This window comes from Physcomitrium patens, chromosome 16 (genome assembly GCF_059467195.1).
Source record: "Physcomitrium patens ecotype Gransden chromosome 16, ASM5946719v1, whole genome shotgun sequence".
Lineage (NCBI taxonomy): Eukaryota > Viridiplantae > Streptophyta > Bryopsida > Funariales > Funariaceae > Physcomitrium > Physcomitrium patens.
Genome location: NC_143425.1, coordinates 3,787,946 through 3,815,752, shown reverse-complemented (window position 1 = coordinate 3,815,752; position 27,807 = coordinate 3,787,946). Strand labels below are relative to the sequence as shown.

Below are 27,807 nucleotides of genomic sequence, written 5' to 3'. Positions count from 1 at the left end.
ACCCCGCACATCAGAAATCCGCAAATCCCGAGACAAAAGTAGGGATGGTGACCTAATTTCAGCTCCGAATCAAGTCCAAATTGCTTCCCAAATTGTCAATCTCTAGGAATACATGTGTATTGTTTTTTGGATATTTTGTAGATTTATGTCTGTAAAAGGATAATAATCTAAAGACTTTGAAAAAATATTAGTATATAGTAATGAGTACAACAATTAAATGAAAATGAACACAACTAAACATAACAATACAAAAATAAAAAAAGAAGTTGGGAAAAAAAGAACTAAAAAAATATCATTTAGTACTATAAGTATGATAGAAATAAAATTGCAAAGTAAAAGAAGACAACATCAATGAGTTGATTAGAAGTAGAAAATAGTATATATCTATAAAACTTAGTAAATTTTACATTATAATTAAGTGATTTTAATATGTATCAAAATATCTTGTGCATAAATATTTTATGTTGATGCAATAAACAAGAAACTGAAAATGTTTATAATTTTTTACTATAAGTATATTTTAAAAAAAATACAACAATTAAAGAAATTTAAATTGGCTTAAAATAATATGAGAGGTTTTTGAAATATTTTATTAATAATTTTAATTATAATTTTTTTTGTTACAATAATAAGAATGTTAAAAATAATCTTTATAAAATACGTTTTTAAAAAGGAACATAGTTCATATTTACATTACTGTAACTCAATACAGCATATTTAAAATATTAGAAGAAAGGGTTGCATAACCAATAATAAAAATGATAGGAGTCTGGTATTTTTTTATTATTATTTTATTAATAATATGTATGAGAAGTACAAAGGATAGTTCTAATTGGAGATTGGCATTTGACTTGTAAGATAAATTGCTACTCAATTTGCTACAACTAATTGTGCACAATCCTACTAGACTCATAATTTCCATTTGTTGGTTAACTTATTTACTTAAAATGTATAAATTTATAAATTATGACTTTTTTGTATTTTAAAAGTTACTTTTGGTTGATCTTTTTTTTTGTATTGATAAGTATTGAGAAGTTTGGTGTTAGATCTTTGAATATAATATTCACAATTTGAATTTTCTTTAAATCAAAAATAGTTTTAATAGAGACTTATTCTTGTTTTTGTTTTGCAATTTTAGATTTTAGTTGTTGTAATATACTAAAGGGCAATCTTTTGGACAATCGGTGATCTTGCATTATGTTGTGGAATGATCTCGTAGGCAAGGGGTGATCTTTCAATGGACTCATGGACTTGCATTGTGGAATAGTCTGATATGATATGAAATAACTAGACTTGTGAATTTTGATTAAAAGTTGTTTGCATTTATGATAATCATAGAGCTTTAGTATTGCAATAGGAAGATTTTATTTTTTATTTTTTATATAGTGTCATTAATTTTTGTATTATCAATTTTTTTTTAAAAGATTTTTTGATTTTATGAGAATTTTTTGAGGTGTTGTAGTTTCTTTGAAGTAAGTTTATGTGGTCCAATGCAAGGTGATGTATTCTACTATGGGATGATCTTATAATTGCAATAGATTGCATATTCTTTGCAATAATAATTTATGAGTTTAATAATTTTATGTCATAGATGGAATTAATTTGCAAACACACTTTTTAACAACCTAATTTACACATGTAGCTTAAATAGAGTGTAATCAACTACCACTCCTATCAACAATGTATATTACAAAGAATCTCACCAATGTTTAAGTTGTTGCATACATATCTTGATTGAATCAATGTATTAAATAGTCATTTTAAGCATTATTATCTTTTGATTAAATTTTTATTAATAGAATAATAATCTCTATTTTTATGATTATTATTATTATTATTTCTTAAAATATGTGTGAAGCTTTAAAACCTCTAGAATTGAGATATTTTTTTCCTTCTTATATTATCTAAATTAGTTATATTATGGTAGTATTGTAATTTATAATTTTACATTTTATAGCTTGATAGCTAAAACAATCAAATATATAAATTTGTAATTATGAAAAATTATGTGAAAAAATTATAATGCAACTCCTATAAAATTTTGAAGAAATATATTAAGTCACCTAAAGTAAGAAAGTTCCTACATCTATTTAGAACACTATGTAGTTTTATTTATTTAATAAAAAAAAGTGATTAGTATTAAAAGAAAATTTTCTTGTGATACCAAAATTTTAATTTTTTTTTATGTTTTATTTTCACCTCAGGTACTTATAATAATTCATTAGTTATTTATTTATTTTTTAGTGCTTCTTTTCTATTATCTTTGATGTAAATGTTAGTATCTATTAATATTTTTACATTTATTCTCATGCATCTTAAATATCATATAAATACTTGTTTATTCAGTTATATATATATATATATATATATATGTGAGAATGTTAAATAAACCCATGCTTTCACTAAATTGACCCACCCTTGATGAAGAATACAATAATCATGATAAATGTGGTTGGTTCTCATTGGTTGCAAATCCAATAAAAGTGAAATGAATCTAGAGGTCATTATCTATTTTTTCTGCCTGATCGATAGGATGTATGGGTTGATTTAATAAAAAAATAGGGGTCTATTTAACATTCCTTTACATATACATACATATATATATATATATATAAGAGAATGTAAGATCATCTTTCAAAATGATGTTAGAATCTTTCCAAAATCTGTTGGTTCCTTGAATCCCTCTTCCAAGATGTAAATGGATGAATGTTAGGATGCGGTGGGGGATAGATGAATGGATGGCAGCCTTGACAACTTCTGGATTGATCGGGATAAAACGGGAAGCAGAAGCAGAAGCAGCACTGCAGCAAACAAACAAAGTATGCACCCACAAAGGAGCTGCAATTGGTGGTGATGTCACAAGACAGCAACTGCGCACGTCATGGGGTGATGTCATCACCCACCCTGCCCTGATGTCAGCTGAGCCCTACGCCCCATCCCATCACTCCTGCCACAACACACAGTGCTGTTGTACAATCCCATCACTGTGAGCTCTTCATGCTCTATTTCTGTATTTTGCTCTCAGATATAATACATTGTGATGAAGTTGTTTGAAATAGATTGTGCCAAATCCTTCTCATTCTGTGTACTCTGTTGGTAGATTTGACTTAATTAATTAATTTTTGAGAAATTTTGTTCCTCAAATGCACCACTAACTGGACTGATCATTTCACTTTCAATTAAACAATGTTAATTTACTCTACAACATTTGCTTCTTGGTTTTATTTATAAGATATAAAATATTTTTTAACCACTAGTCTTCTTGTCTCTCACCTATCCACTCTTGAAAAAATAAATTAAAAACTCTTGATGGTATCAAAATAGCCAATGGAGAGTATTAAAATATTTATGCTCTAAACTTTTCTTGTGTTTTATGTCAATTAAGATTCACTGAAACTAAACAATTGGATATTACCATTGTATTTAAAGCATTTTTCAGTTGTACAAAAGAGCACTGATCTACCATGCCTTTAAATAATATTTCTTTCATTTTTAGTTATGTTCAGTAATATTGCTATTATTTTTTATTAATTTTTTCACATCAAAATGTATTTAAAATACCTTCTTTCATGCAATTGGAAAAGATACAAAGAAAAAGATTTCATTACTTAACTAATTGGTGGGAAATTCTAGAGTGGACATTAGTGATCCATACATTTACTAAATTGAGCCACCCATCATCACTGGTGACCATTCAACCATTTTTTCATTGGTTTTTGACTAATGCGGATCCAACAGAGGAGAATTTCTTGACAATGGTTAGGATGGGTGGGTTGATTTAGAAAATGCTTGGGTCAATTAAACAATTCCCTTTAAATATTCATGTACTTAATTTGACACATATCATCCTTGAATCACACCACAATACGAAGAGAGATAGGGAGAGAGAGAGGGGGAGTGCTATGTTAGTAATTGTAGGGGAAGCTCACTTTGCTTTCAGCTGGTTCCAGCTTTTGCAAAACTTCCAGAAAGGTGTACAGGGAGAGTTGTGTTGTGATGTAAGCGGTACGACTGGGCTGAGGTCTGGAAATAATTGGAACCCACCATGTTAGAGTGCACTCATTGTTGAGTGAATGAGACATTGGGGAGAAGGAAAATTCTTAAGGAGCAAAACGGTAAAGCTGCCATGGTAGGTGGGGGCCCATTCAGCAAGTCTGCAACTATGACCTCACAACAACCTTTTCATCCTCAATCTTGTTCCAAATGCATAGGTTTGGGTCCCTCACACATGTGGCCTCTCTTTCTTTGCGTTCTTATCCCAAATACAGACTCCAAAGCTATTCCACAGTTACATTCCTCACATTCCTACAAAAAGAATTGGAGAGCTGATTGTGTTCCTGAACCTTCACATCCAATTTCAAGTAACCAGATACTTGTTACGCAAGAATACGAGTGCAGTGGTAACTTTCTATCTGTCTGTATGAGCTCAAGGACATTCCAAGGGGACAATATGTCAGTTGAGGGTAGGTGGTTTCGAAGGCTCTGAAAGGGATAAGTTGCTCGCTGTGCACAAGTTTTGTAAACAGCCATCCCCGGAGAAAGTCTAGAGCTTATTGTCCTGCGTCCTGTATATGATAGGTTGGTCCTGTGGACAATTGTCATTCTTTCCACATTCAGGTGAAGAACCTAATATCATCTCGAGTTTGTTACACTCTACAGTGTGGGCAGTTGTTGTTTTACATTCTGAACTTTGGTTCCAGCAGTAGTCACCATGAAGATCGAGCATACGAACGGGAACGTAGTTAAAACTCTGCACGCAGTAATCGTTCCATTTCCTGCTCAAGGTCATATAACGCCATGCTTGCAGCTTGCGAAGAAACTAGTCCGACTTGGGTTTCACATCACATTCGTCAACACCGTTCACACCCACGACCGATTGATGAAATCGTCTTTCAAAGATCGCGAGCCAGAGTGAGTCTTTGTGACGCTATTACCTTGAAAAATGTGATCTTACTACCGTGTTCAATGTGGCCAGTCTCCTGCCGGAAGAGCTCATCACTGTGAAGGCGTTCATCCACTCATGCCTGGCGATCTTATCAGTTGAATGCAACCAATAACCACACTGATTCCATGGAATTGGTACCCTCGAACTGCACTGCAAAGAATCATAGATGTATTAGTTCAAGAGAGTGGTGGTGGGTGATGAAGTTGATATTGATGAACCGGGACTCGGCATTCCAATGAGCTGTCATATCTCACCAGATGTAATCAAAATACTGCAGACGACGAAATATGGAGGGGTTCACCGATCCGCAGTAGTGGTATACAATAGGCCTGTTAATTTTCTACTTGAACTCAAGTGAAGGCAATAAACACACAGCCATGAAAGATCTCTAACTTGATCTCCATCTGTATATTATGTGCAGTGAAGATATTGAGTTTGTCGCGGTATCAGACGGGCTCCCGGACGATCACCCTCGATTGGCTGATATTGTTGCTTTCAGTGTCGCATTTTCAGAAAGGGGACCTGTATTTGCAGAGCTGTTAGTCAAATTGCTTCGCAAGTCTCCAATCACATGCGTAATACGTGATATTTCATCGGGGGTCGTCCAGGAACCAGCCAGAAAATTGGGCATTCCAGTGGTGGGTTTCGGAACACCATCTGCCATTTCCATCCAATGTAGAACCCACATAGAGACATTCATAGAAGCAGGGGTTTTACCGCTCCCACCTCCTCCGATGAATACTTCAACTCCATCCCTCGATCCAGTCAAGTTAATACTTGGACTGCCTCGAAGTGATGAGGAGGCTGCAGCTCGGGATGCTCCACTCATATGCCTCCCTGGTGCATCTCCAACTATGAGGGTCAATGACATTCCAACGTACCTACTAACTCACGACCTCGACAGCCACTTCGTTCGCTTAAATCGAGCCTGTCAAAGACCACTTCTTCAAAGCTGTGAGTGCCTTCTCTTCAACACGTTCCATGACTTGGAGGGTGAGGTTCTGGACGCCATGACTGACATTAATGCCAACATTTATTCCGTGGGTCCTCTCATTTTCAACTCCAAAAAAAGCCAAGTTGACGGGGTCGAAGAGTTGTCGTTAGCAGCTACGGAAAGCGCCTTGTGGAAAGAGGATCCTATATCTCTGTCCTGGCTTGACAACCAGAAGCAGAACTCAGTTCTTTTCGTTTCGTTTGGGAGCATAGCAACCATGTCCATTGAGCAGATGCTGGAATTCGCTTTGGGTCTCGAGATTAGCGGGCACGCCTTCTTGTGGGTAATCAGATCAGACTCAATCGAGGATACACACGAAAACGAAGAATTTCAAATCACGTTCTCAGATTTTAAGAAAAGAACACAAGACCGTGCTCTTTTCGTACCCTGGGTGCAGCAAATCGCAGTTCTCTCACATCCTTCCGTAGCAGCTTTCCTTACTCACTGCGGTTGGAACTCCGTCATAGAAAGTATCTCAAGTGGTGTTCCGATGCTTTGTTGGCCAAGATTCGCTGATCAGAATACGAATTGCCACTACGTTAAGTGTGTATGGGAAATTGGCCTTGATTTCGAGAGCCAGGTAAAGGGCGATACTACAATTGTATCCAAGGAGGAACTGGACAAAAAGGTGAGAAGAATCATGGCTAAAGACGGAGCGGATTTGGAGATCGATAAAATTCGAACCAATGCTAGAAACCTTCGCATTGCAGCAAGGAAAGCAGTTAGCGAAGGAGGTTCCGCACACACTGCATTCATGAAATTCGTGCAACAGATACAGCAGACTTCCAAACTTCAGCTTCCTTCATAGATCTCAATGCATTCGCCGTGGCTCTTTTTCAAGGACGAGTACTCACTCTCACGGACCAAACTCAGATTGTCCGGACTTCGGAAGTTTCCTTTTTTGCCACGTTGATAGAATTGCAGTGCTTGTTTGTTTGCTAAAAACTTATCTAGAACAGAAATGTTAAGCTGTGAGTAATAAATAAAATTCATTATATTCAAAATGAATATGCCTGAACTATCTATCAATACATGTGGCAGTTGTTGTTGATTGGTTGGGGTAGAATAATATTATATAATTAGTTGCCACACTTCTTGTTTTTGTAAAAGTTGGATTTTTAGTTCTGTAACCCACAACTAGTTAGAATAGGTTGGCCTACATGTCAAAAATGGGTCAAAGAGAATCTTCAATTAAAATGTTTGTATAAATTTTGTTTTTGGGCCAAATTATGAAAACACTTCAAATCTTCCTCATTTTTATTTTCTGACATGGAGGTATTTTTTTTTATTATTATTAAACTTACTTCAAATATGCTAAAATTATTAAAAATGGCTCATATACTTTAAAAGGCTTGAAAGTTCAAATCCTTGCTGTGAAATTTGTTAATGTGGAGATAATCACTCTTTGATGTTTTAAAAAAAAGTAAGACAAAAACAAAAACAAAACAAACAAACAAACAAACAATGTAAGTACAATAGAAGTTGTAGATGACTTCTAAATGACTAAAGTTGTAGATGATATAGAAGACATCTAAAACTTTCACCAAATAATATTTTTCTCAAAAAATATTACTTCTAAATTATTTACAAAATCATAGATAATTGACAAGACTTGTATTTCTTCCATGGAAGATGTTTCAGATTTATGAAGACATTCTTTCAAATTGGTGAGTAAAATCAATGTTTTTAATGCTGATAATATATCCTTATAGACACAAAGACAACCTATGAATTTCAAAATGATATCTTTTGTATTTGGTCTAGTAGGCAAATCTAAAACTAGTTGCTCATCCATGAGTAAAGGTTTCATATATATTTTTCTAGATATGTTGTTCATGAAGATAAAATAAATAAATAAATCATGTTCAAGGTCATGGAAATGTTGTTGCAAATACACACATCAAGTGAGACATTATATAAAATAAAGTCCTTAAGATAGAGGGTTTACTAGCATAAAAACTAATTGGGAAGGATGTATATAAAAGTAAATAAATTTCATATATATATATATATATATATATATATATGTGGGAATGATAAAGTAATCCAAATTTTTACTAAAAAGACCCACTCTTTTTCAAGAATCATTGCATCCTTGGAGCCCCCATTCCTATTCAAAGTCATTGGAGAATGGCTGGGACTAGGGAACAGTTGGGAATAGGGCATGTGGGTTGATTTAGTAAAACTTTGGGTTGCTTTATCATTTTCCTATATATATATATATATATATCTATACATATATTTTCACATAAAATTTAAATGGAGAAAAATAAAAGAGTGGAGGATTGTAAATAATATCCCTACAGTCTTGCATTGGAAAAACAATCCTCAAACTTGTTCCTTTTGATGAATGTAGCTTTATGGATGATCATTCAAGAATGAAATTTAGAAAACAAGCATGGAAAAAATTCCTCTATGAATATAATTTTTAATTTTTTAGAAGGAAGGGATTCATAGAGTCTTAGAGAAATATTTTAAAGACTCTATGAATCTCTATAATATTCTTATTATTATAAATTTTGTAAGCTTTTATGATTAAATTCAAAACAAAACAAAACAAAACAAAACTCCTTCTAAAAATTTAGATCTTAATTATAATAAATTATTATTATTATTATTATTAATGGAAAAAATAAAATAAAAAAATTCTAGTCTAAATTGGAGTAAAGAAAATAAAAGTTATATAAAGATATTTTAGTAATAATTAAATAAAGATTGTAATAAAGCTAGATTTATGAGCAAATATTTGTATATAATGTGATTTTTATTTTTATTTTTTTCCATTCAAAAAAAATGTGGAATATTAATTGAAAGCTTTATAACATGCTTGTGAAATTTTGTTACTTCATACATTATAATCAACTATAGTTAATTATGTAAAACTTATGATATAAACCAGTTTTTTTTCTACTTTGACTTTGTAAATTTTTTTAGAATGCTAATTGGTCAATTTACACAAAATATAGCTTAATATAATATAATGATATATAATTTTGAAAAACAACACTTGTTTTATAATCCAAATTAGTAATCTACTTTTAGCTCTAAAATGCAACTCTATATCTACCGAAAATGATATTTTCCAAATTACTATACATTAAGTTAAATAAATTATTTGCCAAATGAAGTCTTGTATTTTTTTAATCTTACTTATTATTTTAAAAGCATTAACTTTACTAGTGGTTCTAAAAATTGAGATTGATAAAAATCCCATATTTATTCTCAAAGTGAATAATATCAATAAAGCCCTAATCTATTGACAAAGAGATTAGTTTCAATCAAAATATTGCATATAGATTTACAAGGTAGCTTAGAAGGTTTTAAATATTGCATATAGATTTACTTGGAGGTAGCTTAGAAGGTTTTAAAAGGCCTCAATAATATTTGTTTTAATAGTTTTCTCTAAATCCATCACTTGAGTGTAGATTGCACAGGTTGATGATTTGATTAATTTATTTCAAGTAAAAATCATTGATTCTAGTTCTATAAAGGAGACTGGACTTAATAATGCTACATGTGTCTTTTAAGTTTTAGTTGTTTTGTATTTTTAAAGAAATATATATTTATATATATATATATATATATATATATGTATTTATATATACATATATTAAGATTTTAATATTTAATTTTAGATTATTTATTACATATTTATTTCTAATATTATATATATTATTAAAAAATTAATAGTTAATTACTATTGGGTATTTAAATTTGATTTAGTTAAGATTTTTGTAATATAAAAATATTTTACTGCAATTTAATTAGTCTATAAGAAATGATACCAAAGATATAGCATTATAGTAACATATTTAAAAAATATTAACTTAAAAACTTTTGCATAATTTTATTTGTAAAATTTTTAATCAAAAACATTTAAACGTAATTTTCATTGTAAAAGTTATAGTATCATGTTTTAATCTAGACATTGATTTTATTAGCACGTAGATTAAATCATTGTTCGATTTAATGTGGCCGAAGTTTACAGCCCAGATTATGTTTTGTACTAGTTGATATTGAGAAACTACAACAGTTTCTTGAATAAGCAGTACAATAATAATATACAATTCATTTATCTTGCATTGCAAAAGCTATTTTGCTCTGACAAATTTAACAATTAAAACTATTGTAACATCGAAAGAAGTTGTGGAATGTATCTTCTTAGGCATGTGCCATTTGGTTACTAGTGTTACACAAGCCTTTCATTTCTTGAAAAAAATCAAAAACATTATAAAAAGTAGAATATTTCCAAAGTGGCATTAGTGATTTGTGGTGCCTTGGTTGAATCGTTCGCAAAAGAGGGGCAGTTTGTGCTTGAACTGCTCCAAAACATTAGAAGTAGGAAGTGGAAATAACATTACATACATCACCAAAGAAGGTGGTGAACGAGAACAAATCAAGAGAGCCTGAATTGTTCCAGGAGGATTTTTTTAAAAAATAAAATAAAAAAAATCATTCCTATAATAAACATCACCACCCGACGTGCTCCACTTGATTGGCTAGAATTAAACCGAAGCTTGAATTGCTGTTAAGAAAAACAAGAACATCAAAGAGACTAAGTGCAATCGCACATGCACCACATGCACAAAATGACCCAATTCAAGTGGATCGTCGTGTGGTAGAGGATACCAGATTAGAAAATACAGCATCGTGATAGATTACGAATCACTGCTCTGCACAAGCAGCAACCGCTCAACAGCTGGTTAGCATGCCAGAAATCTAGTGTACAACTTCAATTACAAATGTTTCACTATCATCTGCTGGAAGGGACAGTAAAGGACAACAGGTGAGATCCACGACTACTGGGGAAGAGTTGAGCGAAGGAAAACTCGAAGCACATCGATCAGTGAGCTTTGACGTAATGTCAAACGAAGAGCACAATTGCATAAAAAACCTACACTACCTCAAAATTGGGCCTGAATTAGGAATATATCTTTACAGAACAGGATATATGACCGAAAGCTAATATATATACCGATATATAGTTGTACATTTTTAGTTCGCATGAGGTAAAGGTGCAGCAACTCAAAGGAAGTAAGCCTGGATGGCAGTGAAAATGCAGTGCCAGTATGCACTGGAGGATTAGAAGCTTCCACCACTAGGTAATCCTTCCGCAATGTCCCCAACGAAAAGAAAAGTAATGAGAAAAAGCTATTTTGAAGAAGGCCCTGAAGGTAGTGAAGGTGCCAAAGGCAAAGCCTTCGCACTGAGGTTTTTCAATGGCTTCCGTAACTTAAGGGATGAAGGTCTCTGTATAAAGCACCATTTTCAGTTGCAAATCTTCTGCGTCTAGAAGTACATACTTCTGTTCAATGACGTAGTCCGGCATGTCGGGTGCGAGAATTGTTCAGCCTCTCGAAACAACTGGCTCCACCTATCAACAAACGTTCTAATATTTGCCATGCCTTGCAAAACGCCACCATCAATATAACCGTAATGTACCCAGTTTCAGTTCCAACAAGCCTAGTTGCAGACGTTCATGTATTTCCTTCCGGCTGTTAATGAACTGGATTAACATGGGTCTCTAAGTAGGAGACTCATGTCCTAGGTGTCCAGAATTCCCGGTTGCACAGGAATGCCCCCAACTTCCAAAACTTGTCAGTAGTGATTCAACAATCTTAGACCTTTCTGAACTAGAATGGGTTCTTGCTAACATCTGGTATATCTGCTCACATCTGGGGCAATAGGGAGCTAGATGAGGCTGTAGAAAGGGGTGCTCGAGAAGTTCTGGAATTCGTAGCCGCTTTCTACGATCCCAAGTTAGGCACCTTTTCATGATATCCAGTAACCAGGGATTCGGTACATCAGGATAATGAATTTTGTGATGCGGATTTGTAATAGCTTGAATTTTGGAGTAAAATCCAAGCTCAGCAAACGGAGTGTGCCCGTAAACCATCTGATAGAGGATGCAACCCAAAGACCAGATATCTGACGCTCGGCCTTGCTTGATTTCCAGACCTTCCTCATCTGTTTGATTCTGTAGACAGGCTTCTGGAGCCATGTAATTCAATGTGCCTCCCTGGAAAAGAAAGAAAATGAGAAGTGAAAACAAAGTAAAAAAATTTAAAAAAAATGAAAACCAAGGTTTAGAGGACAAATAATTAAGGTCATAAGACACATCTTGAGTTCAAGTTGATGGATGTAGGAGTATAATCTAAGTACAAGGTGCATGAGTGGGAATATTAAAAATACTAACTTATAGACGTCAATGATGAACGTGAACTGTAGCATACCAGAGAATCTCGCACAATGTTAGTGGTATCATTTTGAATAGCTTTTGCTATTCCAAAATCGATGAGCTTTAGTTCTCCCCTGACTAGCATAAAGTTTGCTGGTTTCAAATCAGAGTGCACAATACGCTCATCATGGATAGTCCTAACAGCTTCCAGTATTTGCTGCCATCCAAGTGAAGAAATGAATATCAGAATCGTGTTTGACTAATGATAGATCAAGGATATTGGAACAGAATCTTATGATGCACGCATGGTAAGTAAGAGATACGATTGAATAATCATTTCTGCTCTAGTAGACCCGTTTTTTCAGAAGTATGTATAAATAACTAAGGAAGATCGATTGGAATTTATAAAGCACAAAAAAGGTGGTACTGAAATGCACGGCGACATTCTGACCCTTTTCAGAAGTGCGGGCAACTGACGTTATAAAGCGACGGGAGAGAGGAATACCTGCCAGTAGAATCGAAGCCAATTCTCGTCAATTTTCGTTTCGTGACTACTTTGCATTTCCTTACGCTTTGCAACAAGCATGCCAGCCAAATCAATCTCTCCATACTCCAGCACCATGTAAATAAAAGCCTCTTCCGAAATTTCTTGACCTTCCCATCTTTTCTCCAAAACTTTCTGGTTGGTGACCTGGATCAGGCAACTCCCTTCTAAGTCAGCTGAACATCGTATACTAGTAACGGCGGACGAGATTCCTGGTGATAAATCTACACTAACATGGTAAAAAGTAGGGCTTTATGAGATGATCAAAACAATCATCAAATAACTTCAACTGAGATCACAAAGTTACCTCAGAATCAACAAGCTGGATAATATGACGTTTGCCACGCAACGCCTTAAGGTACTTAATTTCTTGATAAAACTCTTGTGCAGTTGACCAATCCCGACCTTTCAAATTGATACGTTTTAGAGCGTAAATAGAGCAGTTAGACGCAATAACCTTAAAGACCTCACTGCTGCCTCCTTTTCCAATCTGTCCTAACTTCTGATACCGTATTCCATTGACGTAAACAAAGTGATCATTCTCAATTTCCGTGCGTGATTTTCGAGGTGGCGGTTGAGTGGTAGAGGGATCCTTGTGATTCTTTTCTCCCCTTTCCTTAGGTGGGTCACTAGCTTTCGCAGGATTACCTTCATGACCTCCATGAACCGGATATTCTGAAACGGCTACTGCCGATCTAGCTGTAGGCTTCAACGATCCATTACCGTCAGCCATCTCAATTCCACAATCTCCCTCTTTTGCAGTTTGCTGACTGTGAGGCCTTTGTTGCGCCTCGACACCATGCGAAGAAGTCGTAGCAGTCTTATAAGGAATCCCAACACTTTGAGATGTCAAACCAGTTAACCCAGTCGCTCCTGTTACTCCACTAGAAGACCTACATTCTGTGGCAACGAAATTCATGTGGTGCCCAGAAATTTGCGTTACAGTTCTTGCCTCCATTGAAGACTTCGTAACCAAATTAGACCGCGGACTTCTGTCTTCTATGCTGACGGAGCTGAAAGTGCTAGAGAGATGATTAGCATCACTGTTATCTGTAATGGCAGGTTTCACATTAAGATTTGAGTGAAAAGAGAACCCATTGTTCGGTTCCCTTTTCTCTGCTTCATTCATCTGCTTGAGAACATCACAATGATGCTTGAGACCTTCCGATGAAGGTGAATCATTCGCTTCAGCTTTGCGCTCTCGAGATTCAAAATTCTGTTCGACACAACCATGACCGACCAGTAAGAAAAGACACACCGAAAAAAACAGCCACGGAGTTTTCAAAAATAACCGCAACAAATAAGGACGTTACCATAATTCTGAAGCCCTTACAGAACTGCAACTTTCACACCGGCTTACACAGATTTGAAGCATAAGAGGATAATAACAAGCAAAGAACGAGAAAGTAGCTGACTCTACGAAGTAATGCCTCGTGCTTGTTTAAGGAATCCACTCAAGATAAATCCTTCGACCTAAAAGTAAGTCAAGAGGCTCTTACTGGGGGAACATAGCGAGGTGGTATTCCTCCAGTCAATTTCGCAGACTTCGTACAATCCAGCACGGTCGGTGATGGAAGAACCAATGATCGTGTATCTCTGGATGTTTTCCACGCCCAAGGCTCCCTCTCATATCGCGGAGTACCTTTGGTGCAGGAGCCTGTGAGAGGATGACCGGCGACATCTTCAGCCCATCTTTCGCCACTTTGCTCCAAGGAAGTCAAGTCTGTCCTTATTTCTTTATTGATAATTTGCTGATGTCTTTCCCGCTCCCTTTGAGTTAGACTACCCCCTTTATGAACTCCCTCATTATCTTCTATGGAAACTGGTCTAACACTGCCTACTCCCGAAAGAAGAAGAGACGAATCTGTGATAGAAGGATCAGCTTCAGCTTTCCGCTTTCTTGCGTAGTCTTCATCCGCCGGCATTAGAGTATCTTGTTTCATTCTCTGATTGCTGCTGTTAAACGCCTCCAGTGCTGCAGGTGCGACTGGTGGGTCGTTTCCATGATTGTCATTCGTCTTTAATAAATGCAGTTTCTCCGCACTCTTCTGTTCATCGTCAGATGATTTCTCAGAACTAGGACTGTGATCAACCTTGGGTCCTTGAGTTCTTGGATACGCCCGAGGGTCATCTCTCCGAACTCTCAGTGCTGGACCTGCTCATTATGCACAAGACAATTGAGAATCGTCTGTTGAGGGCGAAACGAGTGATTCAGAAATTTATTCATGTTGCAGCAACCTAATTAGATGCAAACAACATCAATCAGCAATGTATTGCCTCGAGATTAAGGGATAAAGCCTGTGTACCAGATCTGGAGCATTTTGCACGCTTGATGATTTTATCAATCGTACTAGGTATTGGAAGACGCTCTACAGAATTCTCACGGCTGCCTCTAGCCACTTCCTCTTGAGGACTAGTATTCCGTGCAGTTTCGCCAGCAGTCAAGTTTTCCCCCCGCTGGTTTTGGTTCACAATGCTCTTCATATCATGTTCGAATGATGATTGTTTTTCGCTAGTGATTTGCCCTCCTCTGTCCGCCTTGTTCTGAAATAACTGACCTGTTAAAAGTTGAATAAGAGTTATGAGGCACCATACGGACAATCAGTTATCCGAAAATTCTTTCCTTTGAAAGGCATTCCTACAAAACCATCCTCATGGTGCAATGAAAAGGCAGCTTCGAAGTAAACACACCGAGACTCGATCTACAACTTTGCAGAAATGGAACAGACTTGTATCCTTTAAATTCGGAACCAAATTCTCTGAAAATGAGTTGATACAGAGTCAGCTAGGAGAAAACACAAAAAAATGAAGAAAAACATAAAACAAAAATCCCAGCACAAACTTGAAATGTCAATATGATCAAAAGCAGAAATTCTTGTTCCGCGAAGTTCCACTCCTGACGTGATATATAGCTCTGCAATGACGACCCGTTACCTTTTCCAGTGAAAGATATGGACGGCGTCGAAAAAGAGACTGGAGATTCACGATCATCGTAATTCTGCTCTATTGAATTTTTTTCGTACTCAAGAAAAGGTGGTGAAATGTTCCTGGAATACACCTCATCCTTCCGTGTGTGACTCTCTGGTTTCATCTTTTCTTTCAGGGTACCTCCTGAATTCAAAACCTTCTCATCCCTGTAGACATGAACAGACGATTCGAAAATACTCGGTGTATGACCTCGAGAATGTGATTCACCGACCGAATGATGATCAAGTGTCGACGCTGTTTTTGGAGATGACTGCTTTAGAGCACCACCATTTCTCAGCTGCCCTATTTTTTCCCTCAGGAGTTCGAGCGACTTCGCAGGTTGCTTCCCACTGAAATAATCAGCAGAGGAGTTCTTCAGCCAATCCTTATCAGAAGATGCGAGATTCGTCTTGCACAAGTTCACGGCAGCAGGACACTGAAAGGAAGCAAAATAACATTATTAATTGGAAGGCTAAGATGAGTAGCACTTAGTCAGGATTGACGATGTAGTTGAGATGCCTCATCACACTAAGTTCGAACACAAGCGTGGAGATAAACGCTCAATAGGCTAGTCATTCATTCTTCCAGTAACTTTCCTCTCTGCTATTCATTGTTGAGAAAAAGCTGAATGTTTTTTATTTTCTTTTTTTAAAAAAAAACACACATTTTAAAATGAAAATGGTCTTCATGGAAGGAGCATATTCCAAGGCAAAGCACGTCAATGATACCTGATTTTGTAACGACGACTCTTTCAAGACGGCGTGTGATCTGTGTTCGCTGGCTGCCAATCCCCGAGTTCGAACTGAGCTTAATCCACTTGATGCCATTTCAGACCTGTGCACTCGGGGAACCATATTTTCCTTCTCCGAGCTTGGGTCACGTCTCGCCATAGCGCTCTCCGGGTAAACCATCCTACATACTTCCGCACTGTCCAATCTCGCTGTGCGTCAGTGTCATCGCGGCGTCACTGGACATTCAAATACGTTTTCAAGGTTGTAAGACATCGGTTCCTACTGGACAATTTCACGATCTTAAGGCTTAGAGAAACAAACACGTGCACTCCACATTGCGAAAAAGTCGTGAAAGACATGACCGTTGGAACCATCTGAGCGTAATCGAGCGAAGTGCCAAGTATCGTACCATCTTCCGACAATTGGGGCAAGTCATCGCTGGAACCTTCAGCAACAGAGGCTCCCCACACACCTGCCATTGTCGACCTCACCTCGGAGGTAACAACGCCGACACTCAACCCCTTACAACCTTACACAACATCAAAGCTTCCAAAAAAATTACCCACTCTCCGCACCTACAATATATATAGTGTCACTAGTTACAAAGTCTAAGCCACCATCACAGCTCTAAGCAACAACCTCTCAAATTCTACAAAAACCCATCACGTCCCTCAACAAAAACCCGGCAAGTAATCGATTCACCGACACATCCTCGCATCCTCAAAGGCACCCACAACCTCCAAAACTGTACAGAAAGCTCAGAATGGTTTCCTACACCAACAAAAAGTTTCAGAGAACACCTGCAACACCAAATGCTAAACCCTAACCAGCTCAAACTACCGCCATTTCCCACCAAGTGAGCTAAGCATGAGCGTAGAATGAGGAAATGGGACTAGAGACGCGGGAGAGTCGATCGCCATGACAACGAGATGAATGCGGTGACCGAAGTGGTCCGAGAACTCTCTGCCGAGCTCAAGCATCATCATCATCGTCGCAAGCGAAAATCTGCGCAGCTTTGGATCAAACGGAACTTGGCAGAATTTCTGACCGTTACAATTTGTATGAGCTCCGCGGGGACCAGGAAAGGGGCTGGCTGGGTCGAGGAACCGCTGCGGTGTGAATAGGTCCCCCACGTTGACGAAGAGGAGGAAATTGCGTGTGGCTTTCGCTCGGGACGACGACGGACGGACAGACGGAACGGGGTCCCAAGCTGCCTGGCCAGTGGCTGGAGTTTGTGGAAAAGTGAACATCAAATCCTAAACCTTACAACACAATTGTGTTGTAAGGTAGCCAACCCATTATCAACCACCTTCCATTTCCAACATATAGGCCTACCTAATTCCATTAGTTCAACAATTAGATCTGATATTTTATTGATCAGAAATAGGTTGGGAAATAGTTAAAATGATGTTATGTGAACAATAAATAAAATTTGTTGTATTTGAAATAGGATTGAATAAACTATCAATAGTTGGCAATTTTTGATTGGATGGGGTAGAATAATAGTATAATTAGGTGCCACACTTCTCTTGATAGCATTAATAGATGCCACACATCATGGTTTTGTAAAGGTTGGATTCTTCATTTTGTAATCCACCACCGGTCAAAATTAGGTGGCCCAACATGTCCAAAATGGGTCAAAGAGAATCTTTAGCTAAAATATTTATATTAATTCTATTTTTAAGCCAAATCATGTAAAAATACTTAAAATCCTCCTTATTTCTATTTCCATACATGGAGGTAATTTTCTATTTTTAAATCTACTAGATATATAGAAATGCTTAAATTATCAAAAATGAGTTGTATACATAATATCCTAATTTTTGAACTCTAAGTTTTAAATCCTCAAACTTAATACTTTAAATCTTATAAGTTTATTACATTGGATTCTCAAAATTACCACATTGGATGTTGAAGTTGCTACATGATGCCAATAACCTTTCTTTTCTCTTCATAAGTTAATGAATCATTAATTGTTTCTTAATTTTCCTTGATTTCTAATATTCTACTATTTTTTAACATTGATTCAATCATTATTGTTAACATGTGTGTGTATGTGGTATTAAATTCAAACTACACTTATATTTTATGCAAGCACATTGGATTCCAATGTTAGTGCCAAAAACATGCTCTATTTAGCCACTTGGAACCAATACAATTGCAAAGAAAAGAAAATAAATAAATAAATAAAAATCAAAAATTAAGATATTAGGACATAAGAGCAAGAAAAATACAAAAATATCACCTTCAACTAAATTGGCAGAGAGGCTGAGTATTGTAGGAAGGTCGCAAAAGTCACTTAAAAGTGGAGTAGGAAGGAAGGTTGCAAAAAGTCACCTATGAATATAAGCTATCCAATTTGGCTAAGTGTTGGAGAGATAGACACTACATTATTTGAAGTCACTTGAGAGTTGGGAGTTGAAAGTAGAAAAGGAGATAATAAATTGTTGAGATAGTGATTTCTATAAACTCTAATGAGCACAAAAAAAATCTAGTTTTTCCTCATTGCTTGGCCCATGGCTAGAGTTTTTAGAGATTTAGAATATTAGTCAAGCTACATGTTTTGGTTTCATATGGAGTTGATTTTTTTTATTACCAAGCTTAGCGTTTGATTTTTCTATTTTTATAATATTAATAGGATTTTTTTATAGTTTTTTTTTAATATATTTTTATTTTTAGATTTTTGAAAAAAAAAAATGTATCAATACAAAGATACTCTAATCCTTTATTATGTGAAGATTAAATTTAATCTTCACAAAAAATATTTAACAAAAATCAAAAAAAAAATGAATACATGCTAATAACTTCAAAAAACCATATAGCTAGTTTTTTGAAAATGTATCTAATTTTAATTCTTTAAATAGTTCTATAAATAGGTATTATAATATTTTACATCACATAAATATTTTTATTCTTTAAAAAATACTTAATCAAAGGACTTTAATATATTTTATCTATTTTAATTTAAATAATGAGAATACAAATAAATATTTCATATTTATTTTTATTCTAAATTTTTATTTAAATATTAAAGAAAAAATTAGATAAATAAATAAATAAAAAGATATTTAGCTTGAATAACTATATTTAATATAAATATATATATATATAAAGATTTGAGTTTCTTTTTATATAGGTTATATAACCACTATACATTTGTAATATAGGAAAGTATTTGAATATTGTAAAAAACATCAAATGACTTTTAAAAGAATAGTTGTATTAAATTCTACTATTCTATGATTGTATAATTTCAAAATCCTCTTTATTGTAAAAAGAGATATTTGTTTGTATCCTTAGACAAAAGACACAACATTAGATTAAATTATAAAATAACTAAATAATTTTCTATTTTTATATTAAGATCATCACTAGTATCATAACCTCAAAAAAATATTTTTTTGATGAAGTAATTTTGGTTCATTTTGTGCCAATATTATTTGCATCCAATGTGTGTGTTTATCTACATCCACCAATTATATTGGTCTATAGCCAAAACTTGTATTTATCTCTATTTTTTGTCAATATATATATATATATATATATATATATATATATATATTATAAAATGTTCATTTTTTTCTTAATATGAGATGTTTTTTATAATTTTTGTTATTCTTTTTTTTTTTTTTTTTTTTTAAATCTTGTATCTTAAACACATCTATTAACCTTTAAAGTTTTAACAAGCAAATGTTTTTAAAAGACAATATATTTTCTTGATGGTAGTGTAACAATAGTAAGTTTGTCTAATAAAACTCTTAGATAAGTGGATTCCTAATGTAAAGTATCTTGCAATGATTCACATATCTTGAATGGCAATCTATTGTTATATTCTAGTTAGTGTACATATTAACAATATTTTTAATTCTAATTTAGTTTCTCAACAAAATTTGTGTTTTAACATTTGAGGATCTATTAGTATTGAAACATAATTCTTTAAAGTTGCACAAATTAAAGGACTATTGAACTAATGTTCTTCTCTATTTGTCTTCTATGCTAAAAACATATTGTATACTCTTGAAACTTTTTAATGAAGGTTTTAAAAACAATTGAAGTAATTGAAAGCATAACAAAAAATTTTACAAAGCTTTGTTTTGCCTCTCAATCTTGCAAATACAAAAAAACCATTTCCTAAGGATACATGTAGATATACTTCATATTTTATTTTATTTTTATTTTATGCCTATATATATATTTCTTCTTTTCAATTTTATACACAATGTTTTGTTTTTTTATTTTTATTTTTATTATTATTATCATTTATACATAGTGTTAAAGAAATATGCTTGTGTAATTTGTGGCTACATTGTATGCATTGTGATTCATTACTTTGTTATAAATTATTGTACATCAATAATTACTTTCAATACATTCCTACCATAACAAAACAAGTGACTTCAATACTAGTATTTTTTTAATAACAATTTTAATGTATTGAAACCAGATACAAATAAAAAAAAATTTAGTAGTTGTAAGAAGTTTTCAATAGAGTGAAATATCAATTGTTTACAAAATAACGATTCATTACTCTTTCTATCAAGATATTTTGACCAATTTATAAAAGTCAAAATGTAATCAAAATCAGATTTTCAAAGACTTTTTTTTTTTTTTTTTTTTTTTTTTTTTTGTCAAGCTTGAATTTTGATATAATATTAAGTTAAGTTTATTGTTAACCAACAAGTTCTTTTATACAATTAATGTATTGCAACAACGTTGAAAAGAAACATTTATTTTAAATATTTAGCTAATACTTTGATTTAAACGATAATCCTTTCAGAAAGTCTAAAAAATATGTTTTTCTAATCAATTTACAAATAGACTGCAATGTGAATTAAGCAACAAAAAAAAAAAATTTAAAAATTTAAAAAAAATGATAAAATTAAGTAAAAAAGTATTAATTACTTCATGATATAGTCGTCCTTGTTACAGAATAGGGCAAGCATTGGTTCGCCAAAGTAATTCGACACTGCTCAACCAGACAATAGTAACTCATTGCAAACTTAGCTAACGCTTAAAAATGTACTCAATGGATCTAGGGTCTACACTACACTATATTGAATAAATTGAAACATACCCAAGTGAACTTCATGGCCTCAAAGCCTCAGGTTCCAAGGAACGCCTCATAATTGTGTCGATATCCAACAATGTGTTGAGATGAACTGGAGCATGACGACGGTGGTGACGCTGCATATCAAGCCCTTGCTTGAAAAACTTCAAAGTGGCAGCTCAACCACACGAAGTGCAAGCTTAACACTCCAGATGATAGTCTCGGTTAAGTCTAGAAATGTTGATGTCATCTATCTGTGAGAAAAGAATGATGTCAAGAAGCAGGTTATTGTCCCCGAGATTGCCACATTTAAGCTTGGATACTAGGTTGGGAAGCATGGTAACATAATAGAGATTCTGATCGACGCCCTATCCATAAAAAATATAAACGCATCTGGATTAATGCGGGGTGTAGGGTGCGAGGGGGAAAATAATATAAGGGTTCGCTGATTTTCTTGTCTTAACTTGCGTCCAGAAGCAGCTTGTCGATGGGGTTCAAAGGGTCCAGAGTACTAAGTAGTGCCCCCATTGCTCCAGCATGCCCCTCATGACGCAAAAACACGGCCTGCAAAACATTGTGACAAGATTTGAAACCAGCAAGCGAGCCTAGAATGCAACAAGCACGCCTAGTAAACATGAATGTATTGACACGTTGAGAGCAAGGATAGCTCGTAAATGCCCTGTAATATTTTTGACAAAAAAAAAAAAAAAAAAAAAAAAAAGAACAATTTAGAGCCAACAGATCCTACTCATGCACTACCCTGAGAAAAGATGCGTAATAACAATACAGTTATACGTGCAACTTTCATATAAGTCAGTGGAAAACTGATCACCTTGATGTTGCCCTTCGACCAAAATTCCATGGCCACTGCCAGCAGCCGCATTGCAAGCTGAATCACACAATAAAATCAACTTAGCTTATTACTTAGCAATTCGAGGCAACAGCATCACGACACCTTATCTCATCAAATCTGACGATCGTTCCAATGGAAGATTCTGGTGTATAAGAGAACGACCTCATTCTCATGCAAAAAACTGCCAGTAAACATGATCTGGTGAACCCCAGCAGCTCGGGCATGTAGCATGGCAATGGAGCCAATATTATTGGTGACCATAAGTAAAACAGCTTTAGATAGGTGCTGCGGTGTTTGCATTGCTGCTTCCCGCCTTCCAGGCTGCACCAACTACAACCACCAAGCCCCCCTTCACCTGTCAAAGATATGGAAACCTATATATGTTGTGTGTGTGTGTGTGTACAAGTTGTGGAGATACTGAAATAAAGCCCACGTCAAATGAGTCAAGCTCACGCTGAAGTGCAGTAAAATAACAGAAAACCAGCTTCTGTGCAACATTTACTCAAGATAATAATGAAGTACCTTGCCAAAGGAGCTCGCAACCGTTGTTGCAGCTAGCCCCATTTCGGTATAATCACCACCTGGGAGGACCACCCGTATCATGCACTTAAGAGTGAAAAATACTGCTTGCAGTACTCACGATCTTCACAGATGATTATCTTGCTAAATTTTTGCCCTCATACAACTGGTTCAAGTTTCTCTCAAATAATGTCATAACCCTGGTTTTTTTCACATATCACAATTGAAGAGATAGAAAAATCTTTTCAATAAGAAGTTTCGCAAACAGATGGACGCTATTACAACACTTGAATTACCATAAATGTCTCCAACCAGCATATCAATCTGAGTGGAGTCTCCCTCCCTTGCTAAATTGATTGCCTCCTCAAAACTGCATTACTCACCTCAACATCAAGATACACTCAAAAAGCACCATGTAGCACTTTCGTTGATAGGAATATGAAACTTCAAAAGCATGTTCTATTCTTTACTTTGATGTGAATACAAATCTAGCCAAAAACCCCACATGATTTTTGCGTTTTTGATAAGGAAGCTAAAAGAAGACTTACGTTGTGCAATTAGTAAGGGCCGAGGTCAATCCAAGAAATGTGCTGTAGAATACATGCCCAACGAGTCATATTAGAACCATCACTAGAGAGGTAACTGAGTATCGAATGGAACTAACTGGAGACAAGTTACAATTTAGTACACAATGCACAAACATTCCACATGACTGATGACAATTAAGAAAAGCGTTTCAAAACAACAGTGTTTACAAACTCCAGTTTATCAACAAGAAACATAACAAAAGTTCCTAATTTAAACGTCGTTTCCTATCTATAAAGAGTGGTTAAAGGAGGGAGTATAACCTTCCCCCAAGACTGGTTCCTCCAACACGTTCGAATCTTTCAGCAGCGTCGACTCGTAATATGCTTACGCCTGAACCAATATTCACCTGAAATCGACCGAAAAAAGTTGTTGGCTAATGGTAAGCAAACCGTCAATAAATAAGAAAAACAAGTGAGTCTACATTGCAGAGCGAAGTACAAGGAGGAAGATGTAAGTGCGCTTTCCCCTAGAAGAAGAACCACTATACTGGCTTCACATAGGTCTGACAAGTACACTTCTATTAAAAACATGGACGATGATGGTGTGTTTCAGATTGGAGTCTTGAACTCCTGAGAAGAAAAGAATTTTCCACGAAACTTTGGCACAGCTGATAAAAACCTTAAGGAGAATTTCAAACTTAATTATCTGGAAAATTTAAGCTTAAAATTAAAGTGTGGAATAGTATGCTATAAAATACATTTATTATGCTTATTAAATCGTCAGATGATAGGTTAATATCTTTGAAAAATTTCTCTTGTGACCGTTGCGAGCTACAGACGCCTTCTAAGATCCAAGTTTAAATATAGATAAAAAGTTACGAATCAAATACCACGAGATATGGATACAAATCTTGAGGTCCACCCAATCGTTCAATATCCGAAGTTGCAAGGACTGGGCCTTTCACGACGCGCCTTAGTGCTTCCGTTCCATTCATATCTTCGTTTGATTTTGAACGGTCCTGAGAACTTGTTGAACTGGAGGCTCTTCTCTCTGCTTGTAGCTCATATTCATCATCACTGATCTCCTTCAGCGGTCTTTGTATAGCGCCTCCTCGGAATGAACCCGCGGGATATTCAAAACTCTCTTGATGCGCATGCCTTGCCAAAAAATCAATACCTCGCACCAGACTTTACAAGCCTACTGTTAATATTGATAGATGACATGAGAATCAAAAACAGATGCAGTGAAACCTATCAAGACGAAGTCCGAATTCCTAAATCATGCCTAGCACACAATGCTAAGTTTCTGGATGCAAATTAAAGAGAGCTGTGAACCGGACTGTTAGTTTACGTTGAAACTATCCAATCAGTTTAGTGAATACAGAATAAAGTATCCCGAATGCAATCAGCCATTCTAATTATTAGGCAGTTGACCTGGGGATGAAGTGTAACGTACGAGTAAAGTTCATCGGCACGCTCCAGCTGGAGCCCAGCTATCTGTTCAAAATGATCTTTAAATTTTCTTGCCCCACCTCTATCCATTCACAATCACAACAATCATTATAAATAGTAAATACAGACAAGTAAGGTTATGTATTTCGCGCGTCAAACTTCAGCAAAGCGGAAGATCTACATCATTATAAAAACGAAAACAATCAAACCCTATACGCGCTCGACGTCTACATGTTCGTATCCAAAGCCTCACTTGGGTTTACACTTAACTTGTCAGATCCATCCAAAAGATGCCCGAACTCATTGACAAGAGAATGAGACGAAAAACCGGGGAAAAAAAATTAAAAATTAAAACACACACACACACACAAATAAATTAGTTACATTCTACGTAAATTGATAGTGAATTACTAGCACACACCCAGTGGCACCAAGAGCACGCCCTTTTTTAACCAAGGAATGTTCCTTAGTGAGCGCCAGAAATTCCTCCATTTTCCAGGTTTCTGAAACAGCCACAAAAGTCTTACTAAACGAAACATGCTACGTTGATGATGAGATACAATAACCATGTGTATCCACAGCATTCTATCATATCCTTCGTCTTGCGTTCGTACACGAGAGATATGTTCAGGGCCCATGTGCACTACAAGAATTAGACTAAAGAATCCGTTGAAATGATCAACTCGTTATTTACGTGCATATACCGAGCAGCCCTATAGATGGTGGTATTAAATTGGGATTGGAAGCCATTCTGTACGACGAAAACAAAGACGGCACAAGCAAGCAAACAGGTTGAAATCTGAGACACACCGAAACACTTGAAATACAGTGTGCCTCGTCCTGGAATGTGAACAGGATCGTGGCTGGAGTTCCACATCTTGCGATCTAGCTGTCTGCTGTGCTCCCTCTTGCTTCTTTCTCCACCCTTGTTGACGCCCTTGGGCGTTGGCTTGCTACTTTTAAACATGGAAAAATCCTTCTTCCCGTCAGACCATATTTCATTTTCATGCGAACCGTTAGAATTAGACGCGTCGTCAGGCTCGACAGACGGTGCCACCACATTGTCATCCTCAAAACTTTCTCGAGAAAACCTACTCTTGGGCGTCTCTGAAGGAGCTGGTGCTTGAATTTCGGCAGTAATAATTGGCTCAAAAAACACCACTTTGCATAGAGTGCCCCCAATGTCGAGACCAAACCTGGCCAGAGATGATGCCCCTTCTAGAAAGCTAGAGTCCACAGGAGAAACCAGACTGTCCGGTGGTGGGGTCATGTGAAGGGGTAAGGAGTCCCCGAGGCTGTTTGGTACAACCAATGCTGCTGGCACTCGAGCTTTCCACGATGTCATCTTGAATGATCCTGTAACAGTCCAGAGAACTAAGATGCCAGGACATACGTTACATGAAAAACCTAACGATGAAGTCTCATTACTCCTAGTCTTCTCCAATTGTCTACAAAAAGAGCAATAGACACCCGATAATAACGAAATTAATTAAGTCCTCAATACTAGACATCTTCACATCGCTGGGTGATTGAACTAGATAAGTTCAACAGCCACATGTGTTAACATCTTGAACAATGTGCCCAATGGGAAAAAATTGTACTGCAACCGCACACAGAACACATGTACTGTGCGCATGAATTCCGTTGCGGGCTTTTTGCGACTCGTAATTTCCTCGTCGCCTGGACACTCCCTTTGAAGAAGACAGATTATGATAACGCGAAGAATTAAGAGCAGATCAACCGAACCTGCAAGTGAAAGGACCTGAAGGAATTCTTCGTTCCAGTCAGAAAACGAGGCTCACATTCCCGAACTCGTTGTTCATGTACTTGCTACGGCTGAAAATGCTGCATTCAGAAGGTGTCAGCCCGTTAGCAAGGAGAGAAGGCACTTGTACCCTCGATTAAATTGCATTCATGCTCACCATCCCAATTTCAACCAAATCATAACACCACCCCCCTCCCCCCTCCTCCTCCGCCCACTAACATTATTGAAGAGGGAATGAGTGTATCGAGAATACGAGTATAGCAGAGACACTAACCCACACTAAAAAACCTAATTCTAAAGCACCAACTCCCACCAAACAACCGTCACACAACAAGAGAAATATACATCTTAAGCGAAACCCCGAGCTCATTCAATCCCGCAGACCTCGAATCCGTTCAAAACCCAATTCTCTCCGTCTCTTTCGACTGCTAGCCTCTCCCACGACACTCCCACGAATCAACAACAGTCCGATTAGACAAAAGACGACGATCCACAGCGCACCCAAAATCCTCACACCTGGGGGGGCACCCGAACCTGCACACAACAACTTGCTTGCTTGCTTGCTTCTGAGCATCCCCCCCATAAAAAGCGAACGAGGAGTTGCAAACACGGGCAAGGCAGAAAAACAAAACTGGATCCACAAGCAGAGTGTGAGAAAGCTGACCAGAGACGAGCGAGACGAGAGAGAGAGAGAGACGAGAATCTCCCCTTCGCCATGGCCACAACGACGACGACGAAGAAGTCAGAAGAAGAAGAAGCTCCTCCTTCCTTCCTGCTTCCGCAGCTAGCGCGCTTTCCCACGCCCCTCCCGCCTTTCTTTGACTTTCCCGCCCTCGTTGACTTCCTCCTCCCAATCCCCGCGCTCTGACGTGGCCCTGAGCTCACGGCACGTCATCGACGCGGGGTCGAACCCCGACCAGGGGGGCCACTCCGTGTAGTATTACTGTAGTTGTTGGTTTTGTAGGGGAATCAGTTTTCTGTGGATTCTCTGGATACATTAAGTTGGTGTACAATATGTGCATCTACTCTTTCTTCCAAAGAATAGAATGAGATTGAAGCGAGACGAGACGAGATTGAAGGGAATGTTGTTATAAATAGAGATTGAGATCAAAACTAAAGTCAAGTGTATGGTCAAGCTCAATGAGGAGACATGAGTAAAAAATGGCGGCAACGTGACAAGTCTTTAGGTTTTAGAGAAGACGATAAGAGATTACAACTTTTTAAAGTTGTGATTGGTTGACATCAAAAAGCTTTCCTTAGTTGACTTTGTACCTTGGAAAATGAG

The 27,807-nt window shown here is 36.3% G+C and overlaps 3 protein-coding genes across 7 annotated transcripts; 1 reads left to right on the top strand and 2 right to left on the bottom strand.

Moving 5' to 3' along the window:
- The first annotated feature begins 4,531 nt into the window (after positions 1-4,531).
- Positions 4,532-6,947, top strand: LOC112293676 (linamarin synthase 1). The gene is made up of 2 exons (XM_024543376.3): positions 4,532-4,911; positions 5,367-6,947. Exons 1-2 carry the CDS (start codon positions 4,712-4,714, stop codon positions 6,745-6,747), a joined length of 1,581 nt encoding a protein of 526 aa, XP_024399144.1. The 5' UTR covers positions 4,532-4,711; the 3' UTR covers positions 6,748-6,947.
- A 3,625-nt stretch (positions 6,948-10,572) lies between these two features.
- LOC112293737 (uncharacterized) lies at positions 10,573-17,354 on the bottom strand. Its single transcript, XM_024543524.3, has 9 exons — positions 16,769-17,354; positions 16,357-16,595; positions 15,596-16,064; positions 14,968-15,219; positions 14,161-14,816; positions 12,969-13,877; positions 12,623-12,808; positions 12,173-12,334; positions 10,573-11,958 (listed from the first exon to the last, which is right to left on the bottom strand). The coding sequence occupies exons 2-9, from the start codon at positions 16,537-16,539 to the stop codon at positions 11,464-11,466; spliced, it is 3,312 nt and encodes a 1,103-aa protein (XP_024399292.1). The 5' UTR covers positions 16,540-16,595; positions 16,769-17,354; the 3' UTR covers positions 10,573-11,463.
- Positions 17,355-21,233: 3,879 nt separating this feature from the next.
- Positions 21,234-27,291, bottom strand: LOC112293781 (uncharacterized). 5 transcript variants are annotated; one of them, XM_024543609.3, is made up of 13 exons: positions 27,187-27,291; positions 26,504-26,602; positions 25,568-26,113; positions 25,179-25,260; positions 24,762-24,839; positions 24,196-24,493; positions 23,627-23,712; positions 23,327-23,368; positions 23,075-23,148; positions 22,782-22,840; positions 22,422-22,589; positions 22,239-22,295; positions 21,234-21,970 (listed from the first exon to the last, which is right to left on the bottom strand). In XM_024543609.3, exons 3-13 carry the CDS (start codon positions 26,100-26,102, stop codon positions 21,866-21,868), a joined length of 1,584 nt encoding a protein of 527 aa, XP_024399377.1. In that variant the 5' UTR covers positions 26,103-26,113; positions 26,504-26,602; positions 27,187-27,291; the 3' UTR covers positions 21,234-21,865. The 5 variants fall into 5 exon arrangements, with proteins under 5 accessions (XP_024399377.1, XP_024399379.1, XP_024399381.1 ...); XM_024543611.3 differs by having other exon boundaries at positions 27,057-27,199; XM_024543613.3 differs by lacking the exon at positions 27,187-27,291 and adding an exon at positions 27,039-27,179.
- Positions 27,292-27,807: the final 516 nt, after the last annotated feature.

What these genes read in the sequence shown, in the direction of transcription:
- LOC112293676 (XM_024543376.3), top strand. Translation starts at nt 4,712, where the DNA reads ATGAAGATCGAGCATACGAACGGGAACGTAGTTAAAACTCTGCACGCA. An exon ending in TTCAAAGATCGCGAGCCAGA is followed by an intron (nt 4,912 to 5,366) that starts GTGAGTCTTTGT and finishes TATTATGTGCAG; the next exon opens with TGAAGATATTGAGTTTGTCG.
- LOC112293737 (XM_024543524.3), bottom strand. Translation starts at nt 16,539, where the DNA reads ATGGTTTACCCGGAGAGCGCTATGGCGAGACGTGACCCAAGCTCGGAG. An exon ending in CATATCTTTCACTGGAAAAG is followed by an intron (nt 15,220 to 15,595) that starts GTAACGGGTCGT and finishes AACTTTTAACAG; the next exon opens with GTCAGTTATTTCAGAACAAG. An exon ending in ACATTGTGCGAGATTCTCTG is followed by an intron (nt 11,959 to 12,172) that starts GTATGCTACAGT and finishes TTTCTTTTCCAG; the next exon opens with GGAGGCACATTGAATTACAT.
- LOC112293781 (XM_024543609.3), bottom strand. Translation starts at nt 26,102, where the DNA reads ATGACATCGTGGAAAGCTCGAGTGCCAGCAGCATTGGTTGTACCAAAC. An exon ending in GGAACCAGTCTTGGGGGAAG is followed by an intron (nt 23,369 to 23,626) that starts GTTATACTCCCT and finishes TGTATTCTACAG; the next exon opens with CACATTTCTTGGATTGACCT. An exon ending in GCTGGTTGGAGACATTTATG is followed by an intron (nt 22,841 to 23,074) that starts GTAATTCAAGTG and finishes TGGTCCTCCCAG; the next exon opens with GTGGTGATTATACCGAAATG.